Source organism: Argiope bruennichi, chromosome 10, assembly GCF_947563725.1.
Source record: "Argiope bruennichi chromosome 10, qqArgBrue1.1, whole genome shotgun sequence".
NCBI lineage: Eukaryota > Metazoa > Arthropoda > Arachnida > Araneae > Araneidae > Argiope > Argiope bruennichi.
The window spans coordinates 38,763,242-38,779,344 of record NC_079160.1 but is presented as its reverse complement, the minus strand read 5'-3'; the positions used below and the strand labels follow the sequence as shown (position 1 = coordinate 38,779,344).

Sequence of the window (16,103 nt, the reverse complement as noted above, 5' to 3'; positions counted from 1 at the left end):
CAGCTGTCAAATGGGGTTTTTCTAATAGTTTTGTAAACATTTTACTGCATGAATGGTGGCAAATTCAAACACCTTTTAAAAACAAAAGCAAATAATGCAATGAGATAGACAGCATAAAATATATTTCAAAAAATTTAATATTTTATGAACAATCAAATTCATGAATTTTCCATATTTTAAATCAACTTGCATGCTTATTCTAAATATTCGCAAAAAAATTGTTTGAGAAATGTCTATATATTGGATCTATTGCTTTATAAATACAAGAGGTAGCTTTGTTCATATATAAAACTAAAAATTTTGAAGGCATAAAATAAAAAAGAAGAAATTTAAGTCATTGTTTCAGAGAATAAAAAAAAAAAAAAAGAATCAACGGCAATATTCTTTTATTTTGAAAAGTAAAGAACAAAATTCACGGTGAAATATATGCAGAAACAATACAATTTGAATAAGAATAAAAAACTTTGTTGAAAAATATTTAAAATACTTTTAAAAAGTTGCAAAAGTTAAGAAAAAGCTATACATAATTTTGTACGATTTAAAAGATTTTCCATAATATGATATAAAAAAAGTTTTGCGATGATATTTTCCTAAAGTTATCAAGCAAATGCCAAACTGTCACTAAATATATAAAAATTCTATTATAAAATTTGAAGAGAAAAAAAACATTGAAATTTCCTGACAAAACACAGGGTGTTCATTAATTACTGTCGGGGTTTCCGTACCTCATAACTTTCGAATAAAAAATATTACGCAAAAACCGATTACGTATTCGTAAATTACAACTCAAAGAATTTTATTAATGATATTAAAGTATAAAGCTTGCACAATTTGCACTTTGTAGGTATTCAGCTGAAGGCGATTCTTTGAGTTGTACTTTACGTATTCATAATTCTTTGAGTTGTACTTTACGTATTCATAATTCTTTGAGTTGTACTTTACGTATTCATAATTCTTTGAGTTGTACTTTACGAATACATAATTCTTTGAGTTGTACTTTACGAATACATAATTCTTTGAGTTGTACTTTACGAATACATAATTCTTTGAGTTGTACTTTACGAATACATAATTCTTTGAGTTGTACTTTACGAATACATAATTCTTTGAGTTGTACTTTACGAATACATAATTCTTTGAGTTGTAATTTACGTATTCATAATTCTTTGAGTTGTAATTTACGTATTCATAATTCTTTGAGTTGTAATTTACGTATTCATAATTCTTTGAGTTGTACTTTACGAATACATAATCGCCTTCAACTGAATGCCTACAAAGTGCAAATTGTGCAAGCTTTACACTTTAATATCATTAATAAAATTCTTTCAGTTGTAATTTACGAATACGTAATCGGTTTTTGCGTAATATTTTTTATTCGAAAGTTATGAGGTACGGAAACCCCGACAATAATTAATGAACACCCTGTATATTTATGGCCTATTAGCCCTATAGAACGTAAAACGACAAACAGAAAAAATAACTTTTTTTGTCCTTAAATATTTTACATTGCATAATTTAAGAATTCTTTTGAAATATGTAAATTCCTTATCCACGAATATAAGTCGCGTTAAATATATTAAGTATTATCAGTAACATGTTTTAACAAACTAGGTGATAAAAATGTCGCGCAAACAAAAACTTTAAAGCCTCCAGAAAACAAAGCATTAAGTAACTCAAATTATAAACAGCTTAGACAAAACTATTTTAAATATTCAACACGCAAAAGATAAGTAACATCAAAAATTCCAACCGAAAATATTAGATAACGCAGGAAAAAGTAAAACTGATAGGATTAAGGATCAATTTATGTTCTCAGATTTTTTTAAAAATATTTTTCAGGATATGATTTTCAGCAGCTTCAGGGGAATTTAATATGCTCTGCAAACATTAAAAGCTGGAATTTAAGGAATTTATGCAGGTTTGCCAAGACTAAGTACTTGGAAGTTTCGGTTTTCTACGCACCACTAATATAAAATGGTTATCTTCTTTTTTTTAAAAAAAAAGATACCTTGTATGCAAATCCATGTTAGAAGAAATAAAGTTCTAGAGCAGAAATGGGTCATTAAGTTCTAAAAACATTTTATTATTATTATTACTTGACCAGTCGCATTTGATGAAGTTGGTTCGACAAGAATATTATTTTTATTTAAAGTCAATTACACCTCTTAAAGATAACCTGAGGCTCAAGATTCTCTCAACAAAATACTGTTAAACATGAAATTGCGATAGACATTAGAACCGCGTTAATTTAATAACCATACACCTGTTCTCTTTATTGTATACACATGAACCTTCTAAATAAAATCAGGTCCAATACCATGTGATTAATATCCTTTATATACAAATCCACATTAGAAGAACTAGAGCAAAAATGGTTCATGCAGTTCCAAAATCAGATTTTTTTTATTACTTGACCAGCCGCATTTGATGACAAGTTGTTGGTAGAGAATGTTATTTATATTTAAAATTAATAACACTCCTTAAAGATAATTTAATGTTCGTATTTTCCTCAAAAAAATGTTGTTAAAGATGCAATTGAGATATTGAAACCGTGTTAATTTAATAACCATACACATGTTCTCTTCATTATATACATGAACCTTCCAAATAAAATGAAGCCCAATTTCATCATATAACTGAACAGATAATTTCTTTTCTAACTGAGGGTTACTTTTCGTGATAAGGAAATTTCACTTTCTTATTTCGATTCAGATTCTTCACAAAAAGAATCTTTTCTTTTAGCTTGCAATATTTTTTAAAAAGCTTCAACTTCTGAAAAAAAATTGCACAAGAGCTAAATGGGTATCATTAAAAAGATTTTTTTTAAATTTTAAAACAATATAAAATGATTTTATGGAACAATAATTCCGAAAATTATTCAGAAAAAACAAAATCTGACTTCATTTTTAATTAATATCAAAAAAAATTGCTCCAAAGTACACACACTCTAAAAAGTGTATTTGTACCAAATTTGGTAGCCCGTGGTCAAACAAACTGCCTTGTAGTGCGCAAACACGTACACACACACATTTTTGTTTGTTATTAGTAGAGCTGACGGCACGGCACACAGATGTGGCAATTTATAACTACTGTAATTTATAAGTATGGCACACACATATGTTCTCCATTATACAGCTCCATTAGAAATCTGCACAATAATCTTTGACACAAAATCAAATCAGAAATATAAGATTAAATAAGCTATTAATCATAACAATTTTCAAAGACATATCGATTTAAAGATCCAATAAGTAATGGACACAACTTTATTGCATAAGTATCATGAAATCGTGCGTTAAAATGTCATTAATTTATATTCTGGTGGTCATTGCTTCACCACAAATAATTCTCATTAATAAACATGAAGATCCCCATTGACTTGTAAATCACGTAGTTTCGTTAATAGATCTGTGAAGATATACAAATTCCGCAAATTCGCGTTGTTTGCGATATCTCTAAATTGTCAAGATTTAGAATTGATAAATTTTCTGCTGCATTTAAGATTAGTAATTATATAACATTTGTATCACATCACTGATAGTTTGTTTCGATACGCTACTTTATATGCAGTGGTATGGATATCTTAAATATTTTAATTATTCATCCGCAGAAACTCAATTGACAATTCAGATTATAAATGGTTAAAGGATAAAGTGTCAGATGATATATTAAGTCAATTAAAAGAGAAATTTGGGTGACAGACAAAAAATAGCATTAATAAGCTGTTGATATAATAACATAATTGATACAAAATATCTGCAGCAAATTAAATCGTCAATCTCGCTTCGATTTTCTATTTTCTAGAATAAGTATATATATTTAAAATAATTAGGAAAATCAAATACCCAATCGCAATAACAGGATAATTCTGCCCTTTTTATTTCAAATGAAAGCTCATGAACTTTAATATGTTATCAATGGTAAATTCTCTGAATTAGGAAGAAAACTTTAAAACGCTTCTTCAGCGTGCAATCTCTATGCGTAAAAGAAACGATGGAGTTCTCCAGCTACCGCTACTTTAACAATTTCGCCAATTTTTACCTTATTTGAAAGTTTATGACATAATAGATAGCATCATTAGCGGTTATCAGTTCTTTTCTGTCATCTCCTTTTGAGACAAATTTCAAAAATTCTACTCAACTGTACTTTCTTCTATGAAACTAAACAGCGATTTGAATTCCATGTTTCAATACGTTTAAGCTAATTGAACCTGTCAATACGATTGCGCAAATTCACATTTCAATAAGTTTTGCTGCGAATTCCTTTTGAATAAGTTTTGCTGCGAATTCCTTTTGAATAAGTTTTGCAGCGAATTCCTTTTGAATAAGTTTTGCAGCTAATTCCTTTTGAATAAGTTTTGCAGCTAATTCCTTTTGAATAAGTTTTGCTGCGAATTCCTTTTGAATAAGTTTTGCTGCGAATTCCTTTTGAATAAGTTTTGCTGCGAATTCCTTTTGAATAAGTTTTGCAGCGAATTCCTTTTGAATAAGTTTTGCAGCGAATTCCTTTTGAATAAGTTTTGCAACTAATTCCTTTTGAATAAGTTTTGCTGCGAATTCCTTTTGAATAAGTTTTGCTGCGAATTCCTTTTGAATAAGTTTTGCTGCGAATTCCTTTTGAATAAGTTTTGCTGCGAATTCCTTTTGAATAAGTTTTGCTGCGAATTCCTTTTGAATAAGTTTTGCTACGAATTCCTTTTGAATAAGTTTTGCTACGAATTCCTTTTGAATAAGTTTTGCTACGAATTCCTTTTGAATAAGTTTTGCTACGAATTCCTTTTGAATAAGTTTTGCTACGAATTCCTTTTGAATAAGTTTTGCTACGAATTCCTTTTGAATAAGTTTTGCTACGAATTCCTTTTGAATAAGTTTTGCTACGAATTCCTTTTGAATAAGTTTGTTCGAATTCCATATTTTAACATATTAACTAAACTCCATTATTTACAAACAATGATTCCCATTCTATATTCCTATGAATCTCAACATTATTAAAAGAAACAAATTTAAAACAACAATATTGGAACAATTCTGAAAAAGAAAAATCTAGAATTATGACGAGTAACTAGAAAGAAAAACTCGTGGCACTTGGTTGGTTGTGAAGAAATTCCAATATTACGGTAACATCCTTGTTTGACCCTACTCCACCCTCCCCTTACTTGCCAACACTAACTGTTCCAAGTTGTCAAGGAGATGCATGGTGTGGACGATTTGTTACGAGAACTCCAACGAAGATCTCTCCATCAACAAGCTCGTGTGTTATCGCACATGGTGTCTGACCCGCGTCCTCTCCTCCCCCCGAAGGTCAGGATGGGGATCAACCCCAAAGTGAAGGTATTAGGAGGTTAAGGGCCGAGGATTTGAATGTCTTTCCGGAATGCTCCATTCTGAAGCGAAAGTTGCCATACTTCGTATTAAAGAAAAAATAGAATACTACTCCGGTTAAAAAGCAATGGGAATATTTCATTTAAAAAACCTGTATAACAGAAATCGTTTGGTAATGTTTGTGAAATATTTTAACAACTTAAATAAACATCTGGTAACATTTAATATTCGATTTGATATTATCGTCTGAAAATGAGTTTGATTTCAATTAGAAGAATTTTAACTTTGTCAAGTGTAACTGATCAAAATGTGGATTTTTTTTTTTTGTAATGCAATTTTTGCTATAAAATCATTCGCAGCGGTTTAAAAATCCTATAAAGACAATAGTTTATCGATTTTATTTGAGAGATATAGAATATTTTAATGTAAAGAATCATCATAAATGAATATTTATCTGTAGAGTATTCATTTGATTTAATCATCAAAATATCAATCAGATCAGTGAATAGGAACTTGACGATTGTCATTTAACAATTAAGAGACATTACTGAAAGAGATCCCTACACAGAAAAATACCGAAATCAGCCTAAACTGTGAAGTGACGAGATATTTCATGGGTTTTCTATTAATAATGCCCATTTTTGCAGTACCATTATTATTCGCGAATTATTACTTTTAAAAAATGGATAAATACTATAATATAATAAATTTTTGTTCTAATATTTAACGACAAATTTTCAGTTTGGCATACTTGGCAGCTGTATAGGGCTATTCAGCTAATAGGATGTTGCAAACAGATTGATTTTAAACAAATTACTGTCAACTTAGCTGTCAAATATATAATTTTATGGAAAAAATGCAAATACGAAACTTTGAAATGCGAATTCGAAAATATAAGAATAATATCAGTACTTTGTCAAGTATAGATCAAGTTATTTAGGTACCAGATACTTGGTACAGTATATATTATAGAGTAGCGCATGGTTAAATAATACTGGGTAGAAAAGTGGTTGTTAAATCAATCATAAGTGTAAAAAGAATAAATATTTTTTTTTTATTGAGCTAGTGAAATAAAAAAATAACCTAAAAAATAATAAACACGTTAAGTTAAAAATGTGAAGCTAAATTGATTAAAAAAAACAAAACAGGGGCAGCTTATAATGCACACTGCATTTGCCCGCAAAGATGTCTAAATCCGATTTTGCTAATATTTCTACGTAGTCGCATCAAATTTGCCAAATAAACTCAACCGCTAAACCTGCATTGAATATAAAGGAAATTGGAATTGGAAACAAATTAAAGTTCTACCTCTTAACCTAATGTTTTGATCAAGAAACTTCCAATTCTTTTTTTGTCTATTGATTATTCAATTACATAATTTACTCTATATTAAAAATCAGCTAATGCTTATAAAAGGTCAATATAATCTATTAAAACTTTATGAGATAATATATTTTTCTATACTATTTGAACATACTATCCAAGTCGGTCCATAATTGTTCAAGCGCATGCGATAAATTTGAATTTTTCGAGAAAACAAAACAGCGCTTTCTTTTCCAAATAAATGGAATAATTTCATCGCTGGTCTTTCGAGTCTGATAAAGCACGCACAGTTCCTAAATCATCTTTTAAAACAGCGTTCTTAACCTCCCGGCATTTGGCATTTGAGAAATGTGAGCTACCCCCTGCATAAAAATTTCCAGAACTAATATCCGAAATGGAAATAAATAAAACTCAAAAGAAACAAAGCGTACTTCCTATACTTATCAAATTCCAAAACAAAAGCTGATATGCGAAATTACAGTTATTTCAGGGAGCGAGCCCGCACTTTGAAAGGAAACCAGTTGCACTCATTCTAATGATAAGGTCGATGTATCAAAGAAACAGCTTACAACGGTGGAAGCTTTTGAAGTGAAAAGTACACAACATGAATCAAAACCAATTGAATGGGAAGATTGCGTGTTTCGTATTCAAGCGTACTGAAGAAGAACAAAGCAAAAGCGTATGTCATTTATATTGACACAGAGCATTTGCCATAGTCACGAATCTTAAACGAAATTAATTAAATATACACACACACACTGGTAACAAGTTTCGAACAGTGGATCAGGAATTCGAATGTTCTCTATCGAAGGTTTTTCGAAATTAAGCATCTGTTTATCGTTGTGTTTGATTAATCAAGATTGACGATCTTCACGAAACGCAGGTGTGATTGCTGTTTGTTTTGAGAAATAAAATAAATTAGGAAGCAGTATCTGTGAATACGATTGCCCAAAAATGGGAAGAGAGGCACAAATGGAAGTTGGCGTGCAGTCTTTACATCCAAATTGTGAAAGATAAACTATCAATTAATCTAATGGCATATAAGAATATAAAAATGTAACATAGCGGAATCCTGTTACTAGCACTGGTTATGTTCAATCTAAATTTCGAAAACTTGGTGTTCGAAAAAATGCTTATTATGTAATCTAATGACTACAAAAATGTTATTGTTTGCATTTTATTACATATATAGTGAAATAAAACATTAAATTCTGAATATATCAGTCGAAATCGGTTGTTTTCCCGTCTTTATTCTTTTTTGCATGGAAACATTTTGGTATTTTTTTTTCCTTCTTTCTTTCAAAGCGATCTATACATGACTGTATATGACAATACTTAAATGAAATTTGGTACATGACCTTAAAGTCAAAACTGTTCATAAATATCAAGTTTTGGAGCAGCTCTATCAACGGTAAGTGATCCAGATACAGATGCGATTTCCTCTAATGTGCAATGAATTTATAAAAAAAAAAAAAGGCGCACCATATTTGATACATATATACACCATCTAGTTTATTATATAATACTACTTTCTAATGCTAATACTTTAATAGTTTTCTAATATACTTTATAAGGATGGAAGAATTTAAATTACTCGATATAGCGAAGAATTTTATAACTTTAGTTGAGTAATTAATCATATTAACTTATTGAATTTATTAGTTACATTTAATGTCTGCCATTTGCAGTGCAGTATATATAATTTATTTTAATTTTAAATATTTTGAATTGTAATTCAATTGGACAGATGACTATTTCCCTCTATGCAAAACTGTGCTTATTAATGCTATATTTAATTTAGAACAATAGAAAAATTAGAATATAATCATACGTAATATTCTAAGTAGAATCTCCATGAGGATATACATATCAGTTAATATTATATATTTAATAGTTAAAGTATATAGCATATCCAGCAGGCAATAAAAAGTTATTAAACATTAGTGAAGAACATAACAGATAAATTCCATAAAAGTTAGGTCAAAACCGAAATTAAAGTATTGCATATTGTGCACTGCAAATATAATATAAAGAGACAAAATTTAGAAATTCAAATAATCATAAATATACAGATATTAGAAACGAAATAAAATATTTCTAGATCCATACACATAATTAGAGCAGTAAATGAATAATTATACCTAATATTATTCAAGTCACTGAAAGTGAAATTTTGAATAGAACAAACTGATATAAAAGAATGCAAGAACATTGTTTTAAAATATGGATTCCAAATTTATATACTTATTAATTATAAAATCGAAATGGGTCACGGTACATACTTTATTAACGATAAAATCTGATCATTTCCGAAAACTCAAAAACATTTCAATAAATTAATATCTAACAATTTTAGAATAAAAATGTTCAATCTATAACAAAGCAAAAGTAACATAATGTTTAAATCAACAAATTAAAACTAATTAATTCATTCAATTATATTAATTTTTTTATCAAATAATTCAAGCACTGTAAATTATTCTCAGAGAAAAATATATATTTATAACGCATCATTTTATGGTATGCTATTCAATTAAATAAATCTGAAGTCTGTCAAAAATTTTGGCCCTTTTAAAATTTTAAATTAGTTTATTTATTCAAAGCTCTCAAAAGTCGTTAAAAACATGCTGTTTGAAATACAAAAATTTGACTTCACATTTATATAACATTAAAATGTTAACATATTAAATTAAAAATATATTAATTAAACATTAATTAAAACAAATATTAAAAATATATCATTTATATAACATTAATACATTACCAAATCATTTTTCTTTAAAAAAACAGCAATACAATCCTGGAAACCTTAAATTGAAGCTCAAATTCAATTCCGATCAATGTATCGATTATTTATCGAACGGTTAATCTAACAGTTAACTAATTATCCATTTGCAACTTAATTCATTTTAGAATTTTCATGCAAGGCGCTAATACGAGAGCACAATTTAGAGCAGACTTTATGAAATGCTAAGCATGAACTAAGATGAATGGCTTCAACAATTTCATATCTGATTGGCAATGACCCAACACACAATGAATGCAATGTATTTATAGGAATAAACCACACTAATGCTATGCATAGAAGGACTAGAACCATTTAAATAAAGCAACCTTCCTCATAAAATTCTACTCATAACTCAAAAAGTTTAATTTCAAACATTTATTTTTATTTCAATAAATGTTGCGAAAAGGAATGGCTCCAGCGGCTTATAATATGCCCTTACTGTCCTTTGTTGAACTTTTAAATTTGAAAGTACTTCTAATTAGATGCAGACACTAAAGATTTTATATCAAAGCATTTAAGGTATCCGACTAGGCTTAAAAGATTACCGAAATTGAGTGATTTATTTTATGTTTACCGTAAAATTCTCCAAAATAATATTTGATATGTTTATATTATATCTCTACCTATTCAACCGTAGTTTATTTTTTGGAATTTCAGTTTAAAAAGCGTGGAAATTGCCTTTGTTTCCATCGCATTTGGATAAACAAATTTAAAAGCACAATATCTAAACGCATTTTCTGAGGAATGAATATTTCACTGCGATTGATTCACGGAAAACATCTATAATCAATTCAATAAAATTTCATGAAATTTGGTATGCATATATCTAATAACCCTGAAGGTGTAATTGACCGAGGATTTTAAGGTAACTTCATTTAGACATGTTCTACACACACTTTAAGTTCAAAAACATAGATAAATTTTGACAAAAAAAAATTATTAAAGGCAATTTTTAAATGCTCATAAAATTTTTATTTATTAAAATAATTTTTATCTTGTGGTCTGTTACATTTTATGTAGTTTATGTAGTATATCGGTGAAATAAAAACTAAATATTTCCATTATTTTTTTTTAACTTACTCTGTTTTTCCTAACATTATTTAATGAAAATTTAGCAAGGTTTTTTTTTTTCAAAAACTAAAGGCAATGAGTGTATTTTTCTTCCTCTAATAGTGACCTTTGAAGTTGCTTTAGCTATTTGGTACAATAAAAAATGTTTATGTATCATTTTTTTAAAAATTCGCCTTCGAACCTAATCTATATGTATATTGGAACCTATACTATACTATATGTATACTAGAATCATAATTTAAATTTCCATTTTTTATGAAAAGTTTTTAAACACTTATAACGGAAAATAGCAAATCAATATGGTAATTATTAAACAAGCTAAATTTCTGTATTTGAAATAGATGCAAACTAGGAATTCAGTTACAACAGAAATAATGCATAGACATTTTATAATAATCCTAATAATCACTTTATTCTTTATCATCTGATACCTGAGCACAGTTCAGTTGTTTTCTGTAAGTTCAGAATTTCTTATATTACAGCCTTTTTAAAATCATTATCACCAGAAATTATACTAGAACAGCTCCAAAATGGGTATAAAAAATTACTTTATTACATAAATTACTTTAGAAACAAATTAATTTTAATGAAGTGTTCCTACTTTTATCGTTTATTACAAATACAGATGCAAACTACATTTTGAAGCTATTAGGATGCACAGTTTTTCAGACTATGAATGTTTGTCTAAAATTAAAAATAATATAAATTCAGTATAATATATTATATGCCTTTTTATAACATTCTTTTTACTTGATGAAAAATTTGGTAACTTTTGCTCCTATCTTCCAACACACTTCTCCTTCCATAAAACATGAGGATGACCCGCATTTGCCAAATACATCATTGTTAAGTATTCAGATGTTAAACCGAGATGCATACAGTATTTCAAATCAAATCCAATGATGTTTGCAATATTTTAGAAGATGTGCCTATTACGAATTTTTAAACTGTGCATAATTCTACCCACAAATGTGGAATTTTAAACGACATTTTAAAATTTCATTATTTATATTCATTGTTTTTTGTTTGGCACAATTTACCCATAGAGAATAAATACATACAAATAAAGAATAATGTCATCAAACTAAGCATACTTAAAAAACACACAAAAATGCATAGTTAAATATTATCAACACAAGCAATAAAAAACGAGGGTTTTTATACTGAATAAAAGGGAACTTACCTTTTGTAATTTATTTATAATTCCTTCTAGGACTTCTATTCTCATCTGCTGTTGCTGGTAGTCAGTGTCCAACCTCAAGAGCTTATCCTCAATGGTAAACATTCGCAATCCGATGATGGCCACCACAAACACGCACGAAAAGAACATGAAATACAAAACGGCCATCCTCGAAAAACCTTCGCCCTTCTTGTCGGGACCACAGCACATGGTTGGCTGGGTAGTATTGCACTGAGCCGTGCCGCGAGCATCAACCATGCATTCTCTATACTCGCGTCTGGGGCTCGGCATGCTGAGGACCTGTTCCTTCGCCTGCCATAGTTTCAGATCGTGCTCTGGAGAAGACTTAGCAGAACTGTGTTCCGGAGATTTCGAAGGCGACTGTTGTGCCTTCCTGGATTTGGTTGGACTGGCACTCTTCTCTTTGGAACACTTTTTGCCTTTTGGGGGTGGTGTACCCGTTTCCATGTTGTCACTCAACTAGCAAAGCTGCTTTCATGACTATAATCCACAATAAACACTTGCTCAGTACGCAACAGCCAACCTTTAGTCACACTCAAACAGGTGTGTAAAACATCATAGATAAGAACAAAAATTTCGTTCAATAAATGCAACAGGGATAACAAATATCCTTTATGGTAAACGAATAATCGAAAGTATGTTTATAATTCGATTTATCAAATATTATCCGATTTCAGGTACAATTGAATAAAATTTTCACTTGTTTTGAAAAACGGTAATAGTCGCAATATCGTATCGTGATTGCATAAAATTTCAGATTTACAAAATGTGCTTTAAATATCCCAATTCGTTTTCACTGAATGGCCAACTTTTTATCTCCATAAAACAAATCTGAAGAGAAAAAAAAATTCACATAACGATGCTTTAAAAATAATTATTCCATAGTATCCGAATGCAATGCTGCCAAACGTGCAAGCACAAATAAATAAGGAAATTTGCTGACCTTCGACCAATCAAAACACGTGGTGGGGTCAGACGACTCCAAACAGACTTTCCCCGTGCCACGCGAGAGGAAAACTGCCGGTTTCTTTCTTTCCTAAACGAGAGCTTAGAACCGTCTGATGTATCGCCGAAGCATGGAATTTGGTTCAGGCGTGGTTGCTGCAGCTGAAATCGCTCGTTTCTCGCCAACTCGCCAATAAAAATCTCAGAAAGCGTGTTTCGGCCCCGTAATATTGGATATTTGGGAAAAAAAAAGATTTATTTTAACCGGAAATCGAAATTTGTTTTCTAATAATAGCGTAAATAGTAAGCGTTCTTTTAAATAAATAAAAAAAAAAAATGCGATAAGTATATAGTTGATTAAATTACCTCTGCTAGCGAATAAAAATTTAAAACATTCCAATGAATTTTTAAAATTTAAATAAATATTGTCGGGGTATATTTAGAGTTTTTATAGATATTTACCTAATTTTTAAAAATGACATTTTATTTTTATATCAACAAATGGAACCTTTGTTATTTCTTATAATCGAAGTTTTTTCCTTATTCCTAGAATTTTCAAGCCGTCATTAATGTATATAGATATATAAATTATTTAAAGGGCTATCATATTAAATCATTGAGAGTTTCGAGAAATTCACAAAAACGAGTACTCTAGTAGATTTTGTGATCTCATTTTTTGAATTATTGAAGGGCTTTAACCCTTTACACTCGAATATTTTCTCTCACTCACCATTCAAGACGATGCATTATTTTGACATTTTATTTATTTATTTAATTATTTTAATTATTAAAAATACCTACAGAATGGTAAAAGAATGTAGATTCATTTTTCAGGGGAATTCAAAACAACTATATGTATTTATTCCTCGAAGTAATAAACAAGCCCATGTATTAAGTGAATAACGATGCATCGAATTACTTTACCGAGTGAAAAGGGTTAATATTATCATTAAATTAAAAAAATTCTGTTCTAACATTTCTCTACGAACTAAACGGTTAGAAATAAATATATATTTTCTATTGGAAAAGTGCTCTAAATTATGTAAAAAAATTATATTTATATTGTTTCATTTAATAAAAATAATGTTGGAAAAATACGAATTCTAAATTTTTTTTTTAAATCTCTCGATTATATAAGTTTATTTCTAGAAAAATATTATTGATTCCCTTACATTTTTATTTTTAAAAAGCTACTTTTTTATAACAAAATTGATTGATTTATGAAATTTTGGAATTTTATTATTTTAAACTAAAGAGCGATTTCCTCTGAATGTGGATTTGATAGAGCGATCTTTCTTATGCCAGTTGTTGAAATGATATAAAATCTTTTAAAATAATGAAATTCATTGGCAGATTTCAAACTAGGCAGTGTAGGCAGCTACCTACGTCACTTGGGAGATGTGATGGAGGAGTGACCAATTAGAGTTCTGAAAAATTATTATTATCCTAGCTCTCAAATAAATTTGCAATTAAATGCAAATTTGATGAATTATAAAAATAAAGGTTCGTACTTAGTTAAGTATAATTGGTCACATTCTATTTGTTTTCTTAAGTATTACAGTTTGTAGTAATGCAAACCCATGCTTATAAATAATGCAATAGAATCTGTGTAAAATTTGGCATTTAGATTAATACTGTTGAGTATAAAACATGTGAACTACTTAGTCATGAGTCATAATGAAATAAATAAAAGTTAATAAATAATTTTATTATTTGTTTCTCAATGGAGAAATAACTCTTAATCTAGAATTGTCATTGGATTGTAACCTACATTATGTTAACTGTTTATGGGCGTTTTTCAATGGTTTTGCGCATGAATGATGCCAATTTTTGAAAACATTTTGAGCAAATTTTGAAACATTCGATTCAACATCAGTCTGCTGACACTTGGTTGGAAATCAGAACTGGTGGAAAAATGCTTGAAGCTCATAAATGTGTAATTAGAGCAAAATAATCTATTTTTGTCGTTATCATGTCGCACAGCATAATTGCAAATCTATAGAATGTTAATGTTGAAGTACTTGATTCGGTGACACTAAATACACTTTTTGAACTATTTATTTGCGGGGACATTTGAATATATTTATGGATGAATGTGGCTTCTATGCAACCAGGACCGGCCATCTGGGGGGTGGGGGTGCAGTGGATAATATGCACCTGGGCCCAGTGATTGAGGGGCCCTCAAACATGATCAAGAACTAAGATAATGTTCTGAACGGTCATAACGGAATGGAAAGCAGAAAGGAAGAAATTTAATTGGAACAATAGATGTGTTTTGAAATGTACGAAGTTTTCAGATATATTATAGTTTAGTGCATGTGTGCAACGTGTTATAAACTTAAAATACGGTCATTTACCTCACCTATTAGATTAAATTTTTAAGTTATTTCGATAATTCATACTATAAAATGTTTAATATTGCTATATCTAATCATGTCAATGTTAAGGAGGTATCCTTCTGAGTGTCAAGACTCGGTTTCAAAAAAGAAAATTAGCAGAAAAGAAAAAAAGAGGAAAATTTAAATTTCAAAAAATCATGAGTATATATGTTTTTTTGTCTACGAATTAATTCTGGTAATGAGATTGCTTCGACTTCAGAAATTACAATTCAAGCTTCAACTGGCGCAGGAAGTTACGCACAAACTACACAACCTTGCAATGAAAGTGTAGAAACTGAGAAAATCTTTGAAGAACAAATTTGTATACAAATATGATTATACAAACCTTTATATTTATATACAAACTTTTATGCAAATATGATTGAATCATAAAGTAACGAGGAAAATGACAATAGCAAATGCGTTTAAGTGCATATAAGTGATTCAGGTTTATGACCAAGCATTACAGCTGATAAGTTTAAAATATTTTGTATTAAAAACAGACCTGTACAAAACAACGCAGTTTTTGCTAAGAATGCTGATGGTAGATCATTTTCCACTACTCACTACTTAAAAAAATCCAAATGGTAAAATAAAGCTTCGAAACTGATTCATTAATTCAAAAACGCAAGACTCAGTTTTTTTTTTTTTATGTACATTATTTTCTAGAGGAAATGAAAAAGCTACAAAATTTATAGGTGTCTATAATAAAAAAAATGTCAACTATAATTCAAGATCATGAGCGTTCTGTTTGTAACTTAATTCATTTATTGCTAGGACAGAATTACTGAAGCGATTCAATTTATGTTCGAATATTAATAAAACAAATCAAGTTAATATAAATAAGGAAACGGAATGACTTAAATTACATTTTAAAGAATTTTAGATGTGATTTAATTTTTAGCATGTAATAATCAGCTTCTTCGAGAAAACGATAAAATAACAGGAACGCCTAAAAATTGAATTTTTTAAGTTTAATTGAATTATTAAGTAAATACGACTCTAAGCTTCTGGATCATATAAACAAAATAAAAAATTCCAAAAATAGAATTGTTTATGATTTAGCACACACATCA

The 16,103-nt window shown here is 29.1% G+C and overlaps 1 protein-coding gene across 7 annotated transcripts in view; it reads right to left on the bottom strand.

Annotated features, from left to right (window-relative positions):
- Positions 1–12,750, bottom strand: part of LOC129988295 (collagen alpha chain CG42342-like) — a 698,930-nt gene extending 686,180 nt beyond the window's left edge. For all 7 annotated transcript variants that reach the window (XM_056096482.1, XM_056096484.1, XM_056096486.1 and 4 more), the window contains exon 1: positions 11,687–12,750. In XM_056096482.1, the coding sequence (XP_055952457.1) occupies positions 11,687–12,151 (465 nt within the window). In that variant the 5' untranslated portion in view covers positions 12,152–12,750. The remainder of the gene's footprint in view (positions 1–11,686) is intronic.
- Between the last annotated feature and the right edge of the window lie 3,353 nt (positions 12,751–16,103).